The sequence below is a fragment of the Danio rerio genome, chromosome 3 (genome assembly GCF_049306965.1).
Source record: "Danio rerio strain Tuebingen ecotype United States chromosome 3, GRCz12tu, whole genome shotgun sequence".
NCBI lineage: Eukaryota > Metazoa > Chordata > Actinopteri > Cypriniformes > Danionidae > Danio > Danio rerio.
The window spans coordinates 30,461,750-30,475,623 of NC_133178.1; the positions used below are offsets into that span (position 1 = coordinate 30,461,750).

The 13,874-nt window shown below is 32.9% G+C and overlaps 1 protein-coding gene across 6 annotated transcripts in view; it reads left to right on the forward strand.

Annotated features, from left to right (window-relative positions):
* Window positions 1–13,874, forward strand: part of mylk5 (myosin, light chain kinase 5) — a 37,064-nt gene that overhangs the window by 8,842 nt on the left and 14,348 nt on the right. For 2 of the 6 annotated variants that reach the window (XM_005164056.6, XM_003198128.7), the window contains 6 exons: window positions 969–1,136; window positions 2,990–3,025; window positions 7,558–7,694; window positions 7,779–7,932; window positions 9,328–9,630; window positions 12,416–12,515. In XM_005164056.6, coding sequence (XP_005164113.1) covers window positions 969–1,136; window positions 2,990–3,025; window positions 7,558–7,694; window positions 7,779–7,932; window positions 9,328–9,630; window positions 12,416–12,515 — 898 coding nt within the window. The remainder of the gene's footprint in view (window positions 1–968; window positions 1,137–2,989; window positions 3,026–7,557; window positions 7,695–7,778; window positions 7,933–9,327; window positions 9,631–12,415; window positions 12,516–13,874) is intronic. The other 4 variants (XM_073944555.1, XM_073944556.1, XM_073944557.1 and 1 more) reach the window with 3 other exon arrangements.

A 13,874-nucleotide genomic window follows, 5' to 3' on the forward strand; every position in this document is an offset into this window, starting at 1 on the left:
AGACTTATAAAACATATTTAAAATAAGGAAAACAAACACATATGTAAGAAATAAGTAAACACTATTTAAAGCGAATATAAAACCCAAGGCCAAGGAAAAAAGATGGGATTTGAACTAAGCCCTTGCCTGCCTAATGTAAAGAGGCAGAGCATTCCAAAGTCCTTGGAGCAGCCACAGCAAAGGCTTAGGCTCCTCTGAGCTTACGCTTGGCATAGGCACTCTAGGAAGCAGCTGATCTAAGAGAGCAGAGACGCAAGATGGTAGTTTCTGTGTTCGTGTGAAACAGGAGACAGCAGGTCTTTGATATATGGATGACATAACTAAATAACAGTAAAATGCTGTTGGCTGTTTTATTAGCAAATGCAAAACCCCCAGGAAGAAGACCATTAATTTTTAGCAGTTCTTATCAGGGATTAAACTGGAAAAACCAATGGATGGTGTGACTGACTAATCAGAATGAAGTATTCCAGAGAGCTGTGTGATAAAATACCATATGCAGAATACTAGCAGTAAAATATACAGAAGTGTTTAATAACTAGGTGCATTAAAGGGATAATTCAACACCACCACCCCCCCCCCCCCCTCCCAAAAAAAATAAAATTCTGTTATTATTTACTCCCCCTTCACTTTTAAACCTTTCTTCTGTTAAACACAAAATAACATATTTTAAAGAAAGCTGGAAACCAGTAACTATTGACTTTCATAGTAGGAGACACAAAAATGGAAGTCAATAGTTACCCAGCTCTCTTCAAAATATCTTCTTTAGTGTTCAACAGAAGAAAATACTCCTAAAGGTTTATAACCATTTGAGGATATGTAAATAATTGATAAATAAATATTTTGGCTGAACTATCCCTTAAATAATGGTGATTCTAATGTTGTTCTCTGTCCTGTTTCTCTCTCTAATTACTATAATAATACAACCACCCCATATTCCCCAATGTCTCCAAATCAAAATGAATCAAAAGACTATGAATCAATTGTTAGAGTCAACAACAATATCATCAACAAATCCCACGCTCATCCTCACACTCCTGACCTGCTGAACGGGACATCAGAGGACACAAGTGTTTGTAAAGGCCCAGAGTCTCCTCAGACAGGAAGTCCTGTTACAAACTCTCCAGTACTCAAAAGAGGTACGTCAAAAACTACAGCCCTGTCTGATAATTAATGTCATGTATTCAAGTGTAAGAAATGTCATTTAATACATGCGATGTTTGTGTTCCTCCAAAGCTTCCACTCTATTGTCAATATTGTGCTGCCACTTGCTAAACTACATCTAAAACGTTTTAAAATGACATTAATTCAACATACTGTAAAGAACTGATATTAGTATATTACTATTATATGTTTTTAAACTTTTATATGTTTTATAGATTACACTTTTAAATTTTACAATATACACTACCAGTCAAAAGTTTGAGGTCAGAAGGATTTTTAAATGTCTTAAAATAAGCTTATCCTGCTCACCAAGGCTGCACTTATTTCATCAAATATACAGTAATGATTGTGAAATGTTATTGCACTATATGACAAGTATTCAAAAGTAATTGATCCTTCTGAATGATCCTTCAGAAATCACTCTAATATTCATTTTTATTATTATTATTATTAATTCATAATTCATTAATTCATTTACATTTAATAAATGCTGCCTTGATGAACATAATAATCTCCTTTAAATGATTAAATAAAATTAATAATTAAAAAAACTGATCCCAAACTTTTGAACAGTAGTGTATATTCACATTATTTACACATTTATTTTTTACATTATTTATTGTTAAATTGACAAATGTCTTTAATTATATACCTCTTGTTCATTTAATTTTAATTAACTAAAATAACTTAAACAAACATAATAATTAAAACACTGAATAAGCATATTTAGTTTAACAAAAAAAAATTTCAAACAAAAAACACATATTAATAATTACAGAAATAGGCTGACCTAACTCAAGTTCTGGTTATGTACTAAACTGAAACAGTTTTGGTCCATATAAAATTTTAACATGCATATAGCTAAAGATAAAGAAAACGTCTTTGCAACATTTATACAAGAAAAATTCTTGTAGAGTGAAAATCTCCAAAGACCACATAAAGTGTCACAATGGCTAAATGCTTTGTTTAAAAACAAAAAAGATCCAATATTTCTACAGTGGATTAACCACATTTTACAAAACATACAATCTTTTATAAATCTATACTGAGAAGAATGTACTCCTCAAACCATGTACTTCCTCTAATAGTTTGTTTATTTATTTATTATTCAGTTTTATTTATCAGTACTTCTTTTTTTATTCTATTGCTTTCCTTTGTTTCTGTTTTATTATTATATTTAAAACAGCTTATGATTAAAAAATGAAAATATATATTTTTATATTTTTTGCAATGTCTCTCTCAATATATACATTAATTAATGACAAAAGTGCAATTACTAAGACAACAGAAAATATTTAAAAATTCAGCTATTAAAAATATTTATTTAACTTTTTGACATTTCATCTTTGCTATCTGAGTAATTAAATTATGTTGTGTATACATATAATTTATATACCTTTTCGCCACAGCATTTTAGTCAAGTTAAGCTCCGAACTTTGACTGGACTGTTGCAACACCCTGCCTTTTTTGTTTGTTTTCTTGTTTGTTTTCTTTTTCAGCTGTTCTGTTTTAGACTTGCTGCTATGCTGGAGGTCATTGTCCTGTTGTTTTTCATTTTTTGTAAATGCTTTACATTGTTGTTCATCTGAAGTTCATTTTTTTCTAAATTTGAAGACCTGCCAAAATCAGATAATTGTTTTATATTCAGATAAATATAGCGCGGTTATGTTCAGCATTTCCTTTTTGTTGACTATTTTTCTTAAACACACACACACCTGATTGCATGACTCCTCCTATACATGATAGTCAAAGCTTATGTTATCTCTTAAACACAAATGCACCAGCAGAATTCTTGACATATTTGTATGCTGTGTCTGTGTTTTTCCAGAAGTGCATGTCAAGCGGAGGAGCAGCTCAGGTGCAGGTAATACTTTCACAAATGTCTGTCTTAAACTTTCATTTCAACTTTTGCACTTTTTTTGTTCCTTATTCCTTTATTCGAACACTTTTCCATCCTACTATACATAAATTCGCCATTGAATCACAAAAATTAATCTACATTTTTCTAGATTCTAGTGAAGATTTTCTCTTTCCTTCCTCATTTCTTGATCTCGAGCCTTCCACACCCTCACCTGCTTTTCTTAATATTCTAATCGCATTCAATGAATTTGAATGCTTGTTTCTGCAATTGAGAGTTAAAGAGCAAACCACTGTGACCTGCTTCAAAAGAGTCACTTAATTGCTCCGAGCGGACTGTGTCTCACTTCAACGATTTTAGTTTCCAGGCTGTTTTGTATACAGTAGAACAGGAAGCAGTATTTTGTGACCTGGCAACTAATGATCATCTTTATTTCTTTTAAGCCATAACACTTCAGGTGAAAAAAGTTAAACAATAGACTTTGAAAAAAATTGATCCATTGGTAATATTTGTTGATGTATTTACTAACACGAACAAACAATAAACAATACATTTACTACAGTACTTATTTGTTTTTGTTAGTCTTAGGTGTTTATTGTTAGTTCTTGTTAGCTTGCGGTGCATTAACTAGTGTTATGAATTTGGATTTCAATTATGTATTAGTAAATGATGAAAGGTGGCTAATAAATGATGGATAAGATTGAACTAAATAACGGATCATTATTTTATAGTGTTACTAATAATAGTCATCATACCTTCCTGGGAAGAAGCGTCATTATAGGCCTTATATTATATTTTGTGGATATAGTGTTTGTTTGTTTTTGAGTTGTATATAAGTCTTTATAAGGCATCACAGTGGAGAAGTGGGTAGTTTGATCACCTCACAGCAAGATAGTTGCTGGTTCGAGCCTTGGCTTGGTCCGTTTGCATTTCTGTGTGAACTTTGCATGTTCTCCCTGTGTTCGCGTGGGTTTCCTCCAGGTGCTCCGGTTTCCCCCAAAAGTCCAAAGACGTGGTATAGGTAAATTGGGTAAGGTAAATTGTCCGTAGCGTAGCCTATGTGTGAATGAGTCTGTATGGGTGTTTCCCAGTAACAGGTTGCTGCTGGAAGGGCATGCGCTGCGTAAAACATATGCTGGATAAGTTGGCGGTTCATTCTGCCGTGGTGATCATTTTTTACACTTTTGGGAAAGGTTATCGTTTATTGAACTGTTTATTTTTGGTTTTTGTTACTGGTCTCGGCCATCAAACACCACATAGTGAACCCATTCTGGGTGAACTTGCCAAATTATTATGACAGCAGTCGAGCCATTCGGCTCTCTCACAAGTCTGTGGAGAGGGAGATAGTTTGGGCGGCGTCTCAGTTGATAACAATATAATATTATTATATTATAATATAATATTACACAAAAAAAAATGCAAATATTTTTGTATTATATGTTTTCTATTTCTTTTTTGTAGTTTTATTATGTTACTATAATATTATGATGTTATTATTAATCCTATATTTCATTAACCTTCATGTCAAATCTGACCGATTTACAACATAAAACACTCTTGAATATTGTGTTTTAGTGCACTAAGGCCTTATGATATCCTCCCCAGGGGTGTCAAACTCAATTCCTGGAGGGCCGAAGCCCTGCACAGTTTAGTTCCAACCCTGCTCCAACACACTTACCTGTAGGTTTCAAACAAGCCTGAAGGACTTAATTAGTTTGATCAGGTGTGTTTAATTAGGGTTGGAACTAAACTGTGCAGAGCTGCGGCTCTTTTGGAACTGAGTTTGACACCTGTGCTCCACACTATGCATTTGAACATATAAAAGTGATGATTACCACTTTCATTGAGCGTTTTAGTCAAGCTTGTTACACTTGTGGTGTTCCCGGTCAAAAGTGACCACCATAAGGAATGAATGGGTATCAAGACTGTATTCATCTATCAAACAGAAAACATCCATATATACTGTACACCACCCCAACTCACTCACTCACTCACTCACTCACTCACTCACTCACTCACCATTCATATTTTCGCTGTAGTTTATTTATGTCTAATTCTATAAGTTCAAGTTAAACACTACTTTAAGACTTTTTTCACAGCTAAAGAATGTTAAAAAATGTTTTTGTGCTAATTTAAGAGCAGTTAAAACGGACCATTCAATTTTGACTGGAAACACTAAAGTACGGGGCAGGAGGTGAACACGACAGGAGGAGTAAATAAATACTTGTGGAAGAAAAATCTGAACGTTGGAAGTCAGATTCAAAATTCCTTTATTTTTTTTAATATATTAGGAGTCAGTGGTTTTTACAGGGGGATGGGGATTTTGGTTATCACTTCATAGAATAAAAATGTAAACAACCAGGAAATTTCGTATACAATTAGAGCTGGGTCAGTTGCATGTTCTCCCCGCGTTCGCATGGGTTTCCTATGGGTGTTCCAGTTTCCCTTACAGTCCAAAGACATGCGCTATAAGTGAACTGGATGAACTAAATTGGCTGTAGTGTATGAATGTGTGAGAATACATGGGTGTTTTCCAGTACTGGGTTGCGGTTGGAAGAGTATCCGTGGCTCAAATCATATGCTGGATAAATGATTCAAATGAGATCGCAAAAGTTCAGCCGAATTTTGTTTTGTTTTTTATCTCATCATAAAAAATGTTCACCTTTTACATGGTATTTGCAGAAATCAGAGAGTGAAGCAAATACCCTTTAAGACCTTTTTTACATACTTTAAATACTTTTTAAATACTTCATTAGCCACCTTACGTTTTACATTTTTACTTATATTTACTAAACACTGGTTGTAGGAAACTATTATAAAAATAAAACATTATTCATATATACTGGAATAGTTGGGGTTAAGCTGAAGTAAAATGAATTAATGATTATATAATCAGTTTGATTATGTGTGAACTTTCAATCTATAACAAATCTTATAAAGATATGATTAAATGAATTAAAACTCTGGTGGTCCTCTGAAGTGGAGATTAATGGCTCAGTTTATGAGAAAAATATTGTATCGTAATTAAAACTAAAACAGACACATATTGATAATGTGCAACAAAAGTTAAAACACTTAAAAGTCCAATTTGGATGTTTTCTTTACATGAGTCTTAAAAAGCCCAAAATTTCAAAATGGACAGATACATAAAAAACTACAAGTTTCACATTAAATTCTACAATCTTTGTAGCCTGAAGGAGTATTCTTAAAAAAAACTACATTTAACATCAAATGATGTCTTAAATTATATATTGTGTGTTTATTTCTAACTTTATTTTAAAAATAGATCAGCAGTTTGAGCTGTCCACACACTGACCAGACCGAACTTTAAAAACAGAAATTCGCCATGTAATCAGTCTATTCTTTGGTACTTCTCAGTTTGTAACAGGGCTGAGAAGTGAAACACTAAAGGAAGGGTGTTTACTTTCAGTCTTTTGATCTTTCATGTAAAGCGCACTGCTATCTGTGGTCGGCCTGTAATAATAACATAATAATAGGTCTGTTTGAAGACCATGAGGTCATTGGCAGAGCAGGCTTTTATCAAGCCAGACAAACTCATTTGAGTGTGTTGATTTGAATAATTGACATTTCAGCTTGCTTTCACATGAACAGTATCATGTATACTGTATTGTGCCAGAGCTAAGTGCTTCGATTGAGCTATACATTACAATATGTAAATGACTATGAAGTGCAATAGGGGAAGAGTATCAATGCTTTTCTTTTACAGCAATGCACTCAACACAATTTTGTGTAATATATTTTTGTATATATATATTTTTTTTTTCAGAAACTTATTTGCAATTTTAAGGTTTCATAATATAATATAATATAATATAATATAATATAATATAATATAATATAATATAATATAATATAATATAATATAATATAATATAATATAATATAATATAATATAATTTAATATTCATTCGTTTTCTTTTTGGCTTAGTCCCGTTATTAACCAGGGGTGGCCAACTATAACCGCCAACTTATCCAGCATATGTTTTACGCAGCAGATGCCCTTCAAGCTGCAACCCATCTGTGGGAAACACTTATACCCTCCTGTACTTACACACATACACTACGGCCAATATAGCTCATTTAATTCACCTGTACCTCATGTCTTTGGACTTGTGGGGAAAACGAGCATCCGGAGGAAACCCACGCCAACACAGAACATGCAAACTCTTCACAGAAATGCCAACTGACCTACAATGATGCCTATAATATAATATAATATAATATAATATAATATAATATAATATAATATAATATAATATAATATAATATAATATAATATAATATAATATAATATAATATAATATAATATAATATAATAATAATTTAATTTAAAATAATGTAATATAATAATATAATATAATATGATGTAATATACATAGGTCGAGTCAGTGGCGCAGTAGGTAGTGCTATCGTCTCACAGCAAGAAGGGCGCTGGGTCGCTTATTTACAAATGTAAGCATTCAGTTTTGATGAGAAACAGTAAAGATTCATTGTCTCATAAAAAGATCTTGTGTCAGGTTTTACAGCACCTCCTCTGCAGTTTGTGGATCCATTAGACCGGTTGGAGGTGCAAGTCGGAGAAACAGCCCGTCTAGAGTGTTTCTTCAAAGGCAGCTCACCTGTAGCATCTTGCTGGGTCTTTAACAAAAAAGAGGTACATCATCTAACACAACATAACACAATTAAGACGTCCATATCATTCTACTGGTTGTATGCAAAATAATTTGTCTTTCTGAAGGTGGAGGAAAGCTCCAGGTTTCATCTCGAGTCCTGTGATGAAAACAGTTCTCTGGTCATTTCTGAAGCTCTTCCTGAAGACTCTGGGCGTTACACAATATTTGTACGAGATCGCAAAAGTTCCGCCCAACACACAGTGACACTGAATGTCATTGGTAAGTCTAGACCCTCAAAATGTGTAATTATAAAACACTGCATAAATACTAAACTTTGAAAAGGACAAAGTGCAATACTCAATATAGAAAAATGAGTCCTGCCTTTTAAAAAGAGCCAAATACTAACTGGTAAAGTGCTAACTGCAGCTACTATTATAAACTGTAATTATACCAATAACTATTATTTAAACTGCTATTATAAACATCATTGCAAAAGACCAAGGAGGTTAATTAATATTAAGATAATAAACATGACATGATAAAATAAAATAAAATTATTAACCCTTAAAATCCGTAATTGCATTTTAATTTGTTTAATAATTTAATGTCTGGAGCTTTATGTGTGTTTTGTCCAGAAGTACATGAAATTTATGTTGTTTTTTTTAGATCATTACTAATTTTTTTCACCTTTTACATGGTATATACAAGAATCAAAAGGGTGAAATCAATACCATTTAAGATTTCACTAAATACTGATTATACCAAACTAAACCAAACTATATTAGTTTATTAATTTACTAAATAGATTTACTTATATTAATATTAATTAACTAAATAGAAATGCTAATCAAGGAGATAGCGCCTATACAACTGTAGAAATAACAGGGTTGTTTTTGCAGTAAACAAAGCAGCATGAAGTCAAATAGCAGGATTTTATCGATTTCATAAACTACACAGCATCCTGATATTCGCAGCATACAACCATACATTTCATAATCAACAATTATATAAAATTTATTACCTTGCAAAATAGCACTTAAGATGTTTTAAAAAAAATTAAAGCCCTCAAGAAATCAATACTAACCACATGATTTTTTCAGCTCAATTTTCCAGTTTTGTGGTGAACAGTTAATCTGTGCATGTCATTAAAAAAAATGTTTGCCCTTCTAATCTTTAATTGAAATATGTAAATTCCCTTCCTGTTTGCTTTCAGCTAATTTGTCAAATTACGTATATTTTAGGAATTGGGCGTGGCTAACGTATTCAACCATGTTGCTCCAACTTTCAGTTTTGACAACAAACATAAATGGTGAGCAGAGGAGTGTGTTAGGTTGTAATAACTCTTCTAAAACTCCTTTTGAAAATCTTTCTGAATGAAATGCTTACTACATCCATTCAGCCCGTGGTAGAACAAACAAGCCATGTCCACTTTTCCCTTATTTAATATTCCATTTCTCTAGGAACTGCGTCACTATATGAAAAAATATTGATTGCAGCTTCCAGTTCATTGGGACTTTAGGGGCCTAAACTTCTCTAAATTGATTTATCAACTATTTTAGACACCTTGTTCTGTGACAAACACTCATTTGACAGAATTCCAATCTTTCAATAATTTTCTATTTGTGTAACTGCTTGATGACGACTTGATGAGGTTTTTGTGTGTGTTTTCTCCAGACCTGCCTCAGCCGCCTGCTTCTTGTCCAGTGGCGCGTGTTCTGTCCCCTCACTCTCTGGTTCTTTCCTGGTCTGGACCATCGTATGATGGTGGCAGCGCTGTGACGGGATACGTGGTGGAGGTTTGTGAAAAAGAGTCTGAACAGTGGAAAGAGCTCACAGCGCAGTGTAAGAGCACCTCTCTCAGGGTGACCTCTGGCCTCCAGCCTCAGGGTCAATACTGCTTCCGCATCAGAGCCTGTAACACTGTGGGGGTCAGCGAACCCAGCCAAGAGTCCCAGACAGTCACGATGGACAACCCAGGTGAGGTGCTTTTAACAGTTTCCTGAAATAATAGCAAAGTTTCTATAAAAACTTTAGTATTTCCATACTACAAAATATGCATTTAAAAGAAAAGCATACTAAAGCACAAAATGCACCAAAGAATGAAAGTGTATTACGCATAGGCGTGGCCTGATATAGGATTCTGACGGTATGATAACCTTGGATAAAAATATCACGGTTTCACAGTATTGTGATTACTGTTCCAAAATATATTCTTTTTAAATGTCTGGGTAAAAAAACTAAAGCTTTCCCCCCTTTAAACGCAATATATAATTTGTTTTGAGAAACATTTATAATATTTTGGAGTAGTTAACATGTCAGGCTAAATAATTCAAATGAGTCACTGACTTTTGCTGTTTTCATTAGTTTCAAAAACACAGATTTCTTCACAATTTAAAACAGCATTTTTGGAATTTTTTTTATTTTTTGCTGGAGATACTGTTGTCCTTAAAAAAAATAAAATAAAAAATAAACAATACACTAAAAAATATCTTACATATACTGTAAAAAAAAACAAAAAAATGTTGGCGGTTTTACAACATTGACTTTTCCAAACTGTGGTACACTTTGAAAACGGTTATCGTCCCGTGCGAAAAGTTAAGAAACCCTATTGAATTTCAGGGTTCTCTATTTCAGGACAAAAAATAAGGGACATTCTAGCAGAAATTTACATTTTCACTTATAAAAAATGTGACAGGGCCTGACTTAAGCTTATCTTCCTCAAAATCATATAAAAACAAGCATAAAATCATACAATTCAATGACAGAACACATCCTTAAACAATGTCAGCTTTCTGTCAAATGATCTCAATTTCGAGTCATAGCCTTAAAGGTGTATTGCACATATTTATGTTGAATTTAATGCAGATGTGACAGGACTGACAGAAACATGGAGACAATTTCTTTGTATTATATATTTGTAGTATTTATTTGTAAAATGTATTTATAATTTAATGTTTTTAAATGATGTGAATGATAATAACTTAAACTTGCTATGTCTGATGTGGGTTTTGTTCTTCTAAATAACACTTTGTAGCATAACAAAACTATTAAAGCTGTAGGTGCAATTGGGCTGAGAACAACAATGTCAGGGTTTGTTAATAAAGAACAAAAATCTGGGAACCAAATAAATGACATATTCCTTTACAGAACAACTCACAGAAATCAACCATCAGTCCATTTTACAACATTTTTGGGATGAAATACTTTTTATTCACTGTTTTTAGGTTTTCTTTCAGGGACTATAATAACTATATTAACTATAATAACTATATGTTTCTTGGCAGACCTTTAAATTTGGAAGATAAAGCATCAGATAAACAATATTACAACAACTCACACTGTTATTATTATTTTTGGAAAATAAAGTCTTGATATGAGTGCCTAAAGTAACAATCCTAGGCCACCAATGATTCAGATGCATATGGATCCAGTTTTAGCATTAATTACCTAAAGTAATCCTTTTCTGCAGGACCTTATCCATCTCTAAGATCATTCTAGATAAGATTTGGTCTGAACTTTGGCTGGAAAATTTCAAGACCTTGTTTTTTGTTGGTGTGCTTGAGATTTTTGGCTTTAGCCTGGGACGGGCACTGTGTTCACATAAAAGACCAACAAACTAAACTGCAAAAACTTCCACTGATGATGGTTTTATTTGCAGTACCTGGCTTTTTTTGTTGATGCTAAATGTTTTTGTTTATCTCAGGTTTCATTTTCTCAATTTTAAAAGAAAACAAAATCCAATCATTTGCTCCATCAGTGCTAAAAATCTGTGTTTTTTTATGATCGTATTTGGAAAAAAAGGAATTTCATAGAATGTAAAATTATTTCCGTGACTGTACACATATATGTTGCAACACGTTTTTGCTGAGTGTATTATAGTTGTCTTGAAATGACACAGAAGGAAAGATTTTGGTGCAAAGGTAAAGTTATTCCAATTCGACACATACTTTGTACACATACAGTACATCTTTCTGTCTTCTGCCTGAAGGCACTACATGGTGGGTGCGTATTGTCACTCATGACTCTCTTTAACATTTTGGTTTTCTCATGACTTCACACAATTACTTCTGTACTGGTCATAACTTCAGCTTTCAAACATTTTATGCTTTAAGTAATCTCTGTAAACCAACATAATAAGTAACTGCTCAAAATAATTTCAGTAAAGGTATAGTAAAAGTGCTAAGACGTATTAACAACCTACATCAGATCCTCTTTTGGTGCTAAAAAAAACTACTGAGGTTTTATTAAAGGTGTGGCATTACACTAAATCTATGAGAGTATTTTAATCAATCATTCACTATTGGCCTGGCATGCATAATAGGCCTTATATATAAACCATTTTCATGTCAACATTCCTGTTTTGACAACAATATCTTCTCTGAGTTAAAAAAGGGGGATTTCAGTTCTTAGTGCATTATTATTATGTAAATGATCCCTAAGTGGGCACAGTGACAGATGTATGTATTCACTAATGACAAATACTGAAATATTTGATAAAAATATAAAAAACTGTCAAATGTCATTGTGACTTTAACATATATAATATACATTTAATGTTTGATCAATTGCTCTTTAAGAGTATTTAAATGCAGCACTCAATTTGCTCATAATTTTCCCACAATTTGTGGGAACACGGTTCAGTAACCAGATTGTAAACAGGAAGAATGTGTTTAAAGTCATTACTGAAAGGCATGTGATCAAAGAGAGTTAAGCTTTGAGTTGAAGCCCCACGATGAAAGAAAGTATGTTGTCTTTTTAACAGGAGATTCCCGTGAAGAGAAGCCAGTGGAGTATGTGAATGTGACCATCGACACTCAACATAAACTCACTGACCACTATAACGTGCTGGAGAAACTAGGAGTGTAAGTATGTTCAACAAACACACTCGTTTAACTGGCTCTCAGTCAAAAGATCTGTCAAGTGCAACAAAACTTCTGAGTGTGTTCATGTTCCTACATGCATTAGATAGAGAAAACGACATGTACACTAGATCCTGATTCCTAGAAAAATGCTAAATTAGTTGGGGTCGGGGTTGGCACATTTTCTCTGGAAAAGCTGTCATTTTTCTTAACCTGTATGTGTGGGAGGTGATAATAGAAACAGAAAATAATGACTGACTGGAGGCAAAACAGCCAGTTCACTTAAAGAGACAGATCAACTAAAATGAAAGTTCTAGACTTGCTTGTGTTTTTTACTGTTAAGCACAAAATAAATATGTATGAATTTAAATATATATATATATATATATATATATATATATATATATATATATATATATATATATATATATTCATATTGAATATATATATATATATATATATATATTCATATTGAATATATATATATTCATATTTGAATAATTATAAGTATTTGAATAATTCTCTAGCATAATGTCTAAATGTAAGTAAAAAAGTATAGTAATGATAAAACAGCTGATTTTGCTAACATTTTAAGATTATACGGCTGAACAGCATGAAATGTCGTTAGTCTACAGAGATTTCCCAATATTTCTCTGTTGCAATCAGGAGATCACAAAAGTTAACCCTGAAAAAAGCCAAAGCTTTGCTAACATTCCCAGATTGCTTTTGTGCTTGCGATAAGGAAAAACACTGAGCACATGCAGATATTTCTTCTTTCTGTCTTTTTACTGAACTTGTCTGCAGTAACGAAAACCGGAGACGTATTAGAAACAAACAGATGGCCAACCAAAAAGTAACTCAGGGTTTAATAAAGAGTGGCCAACACAAAATACATACATCCGTGTGTACAAAATACATAGATCCGTCTTAAAATACATAAGTCCCATCTTACACTTAATACACTACAATTACTATAGTATAAATACAGCACTGTTATGTGGTCTCTGTCACCATCTTGTGGATAAACATAGTCAACCAACTTTGCTTAAAGATAGGCTAATGGCCGCCGACGCGTCTCTCAGAAATAATAAATATTTTAAAATAGACACTATCCTTTTAAATAAACTGCATAGTTGTGATCTAAACAAATATATTCTTACATAAAAAGCCTCAAAAGTACATTATGTTGTCCAGCAGCAGCAATATTTGTCAAACTGTAGTGGATTTATTGATCTGCTGTCAATCTATGTGGGCGAGTAATACACAAGAGTGAAGAGGCTACATGACTGCTGATATTGCTTTAATATCTCACGACTTTCAGCCAATCAGATTCAAGACCCAGACAACTGTTGTATAAATATA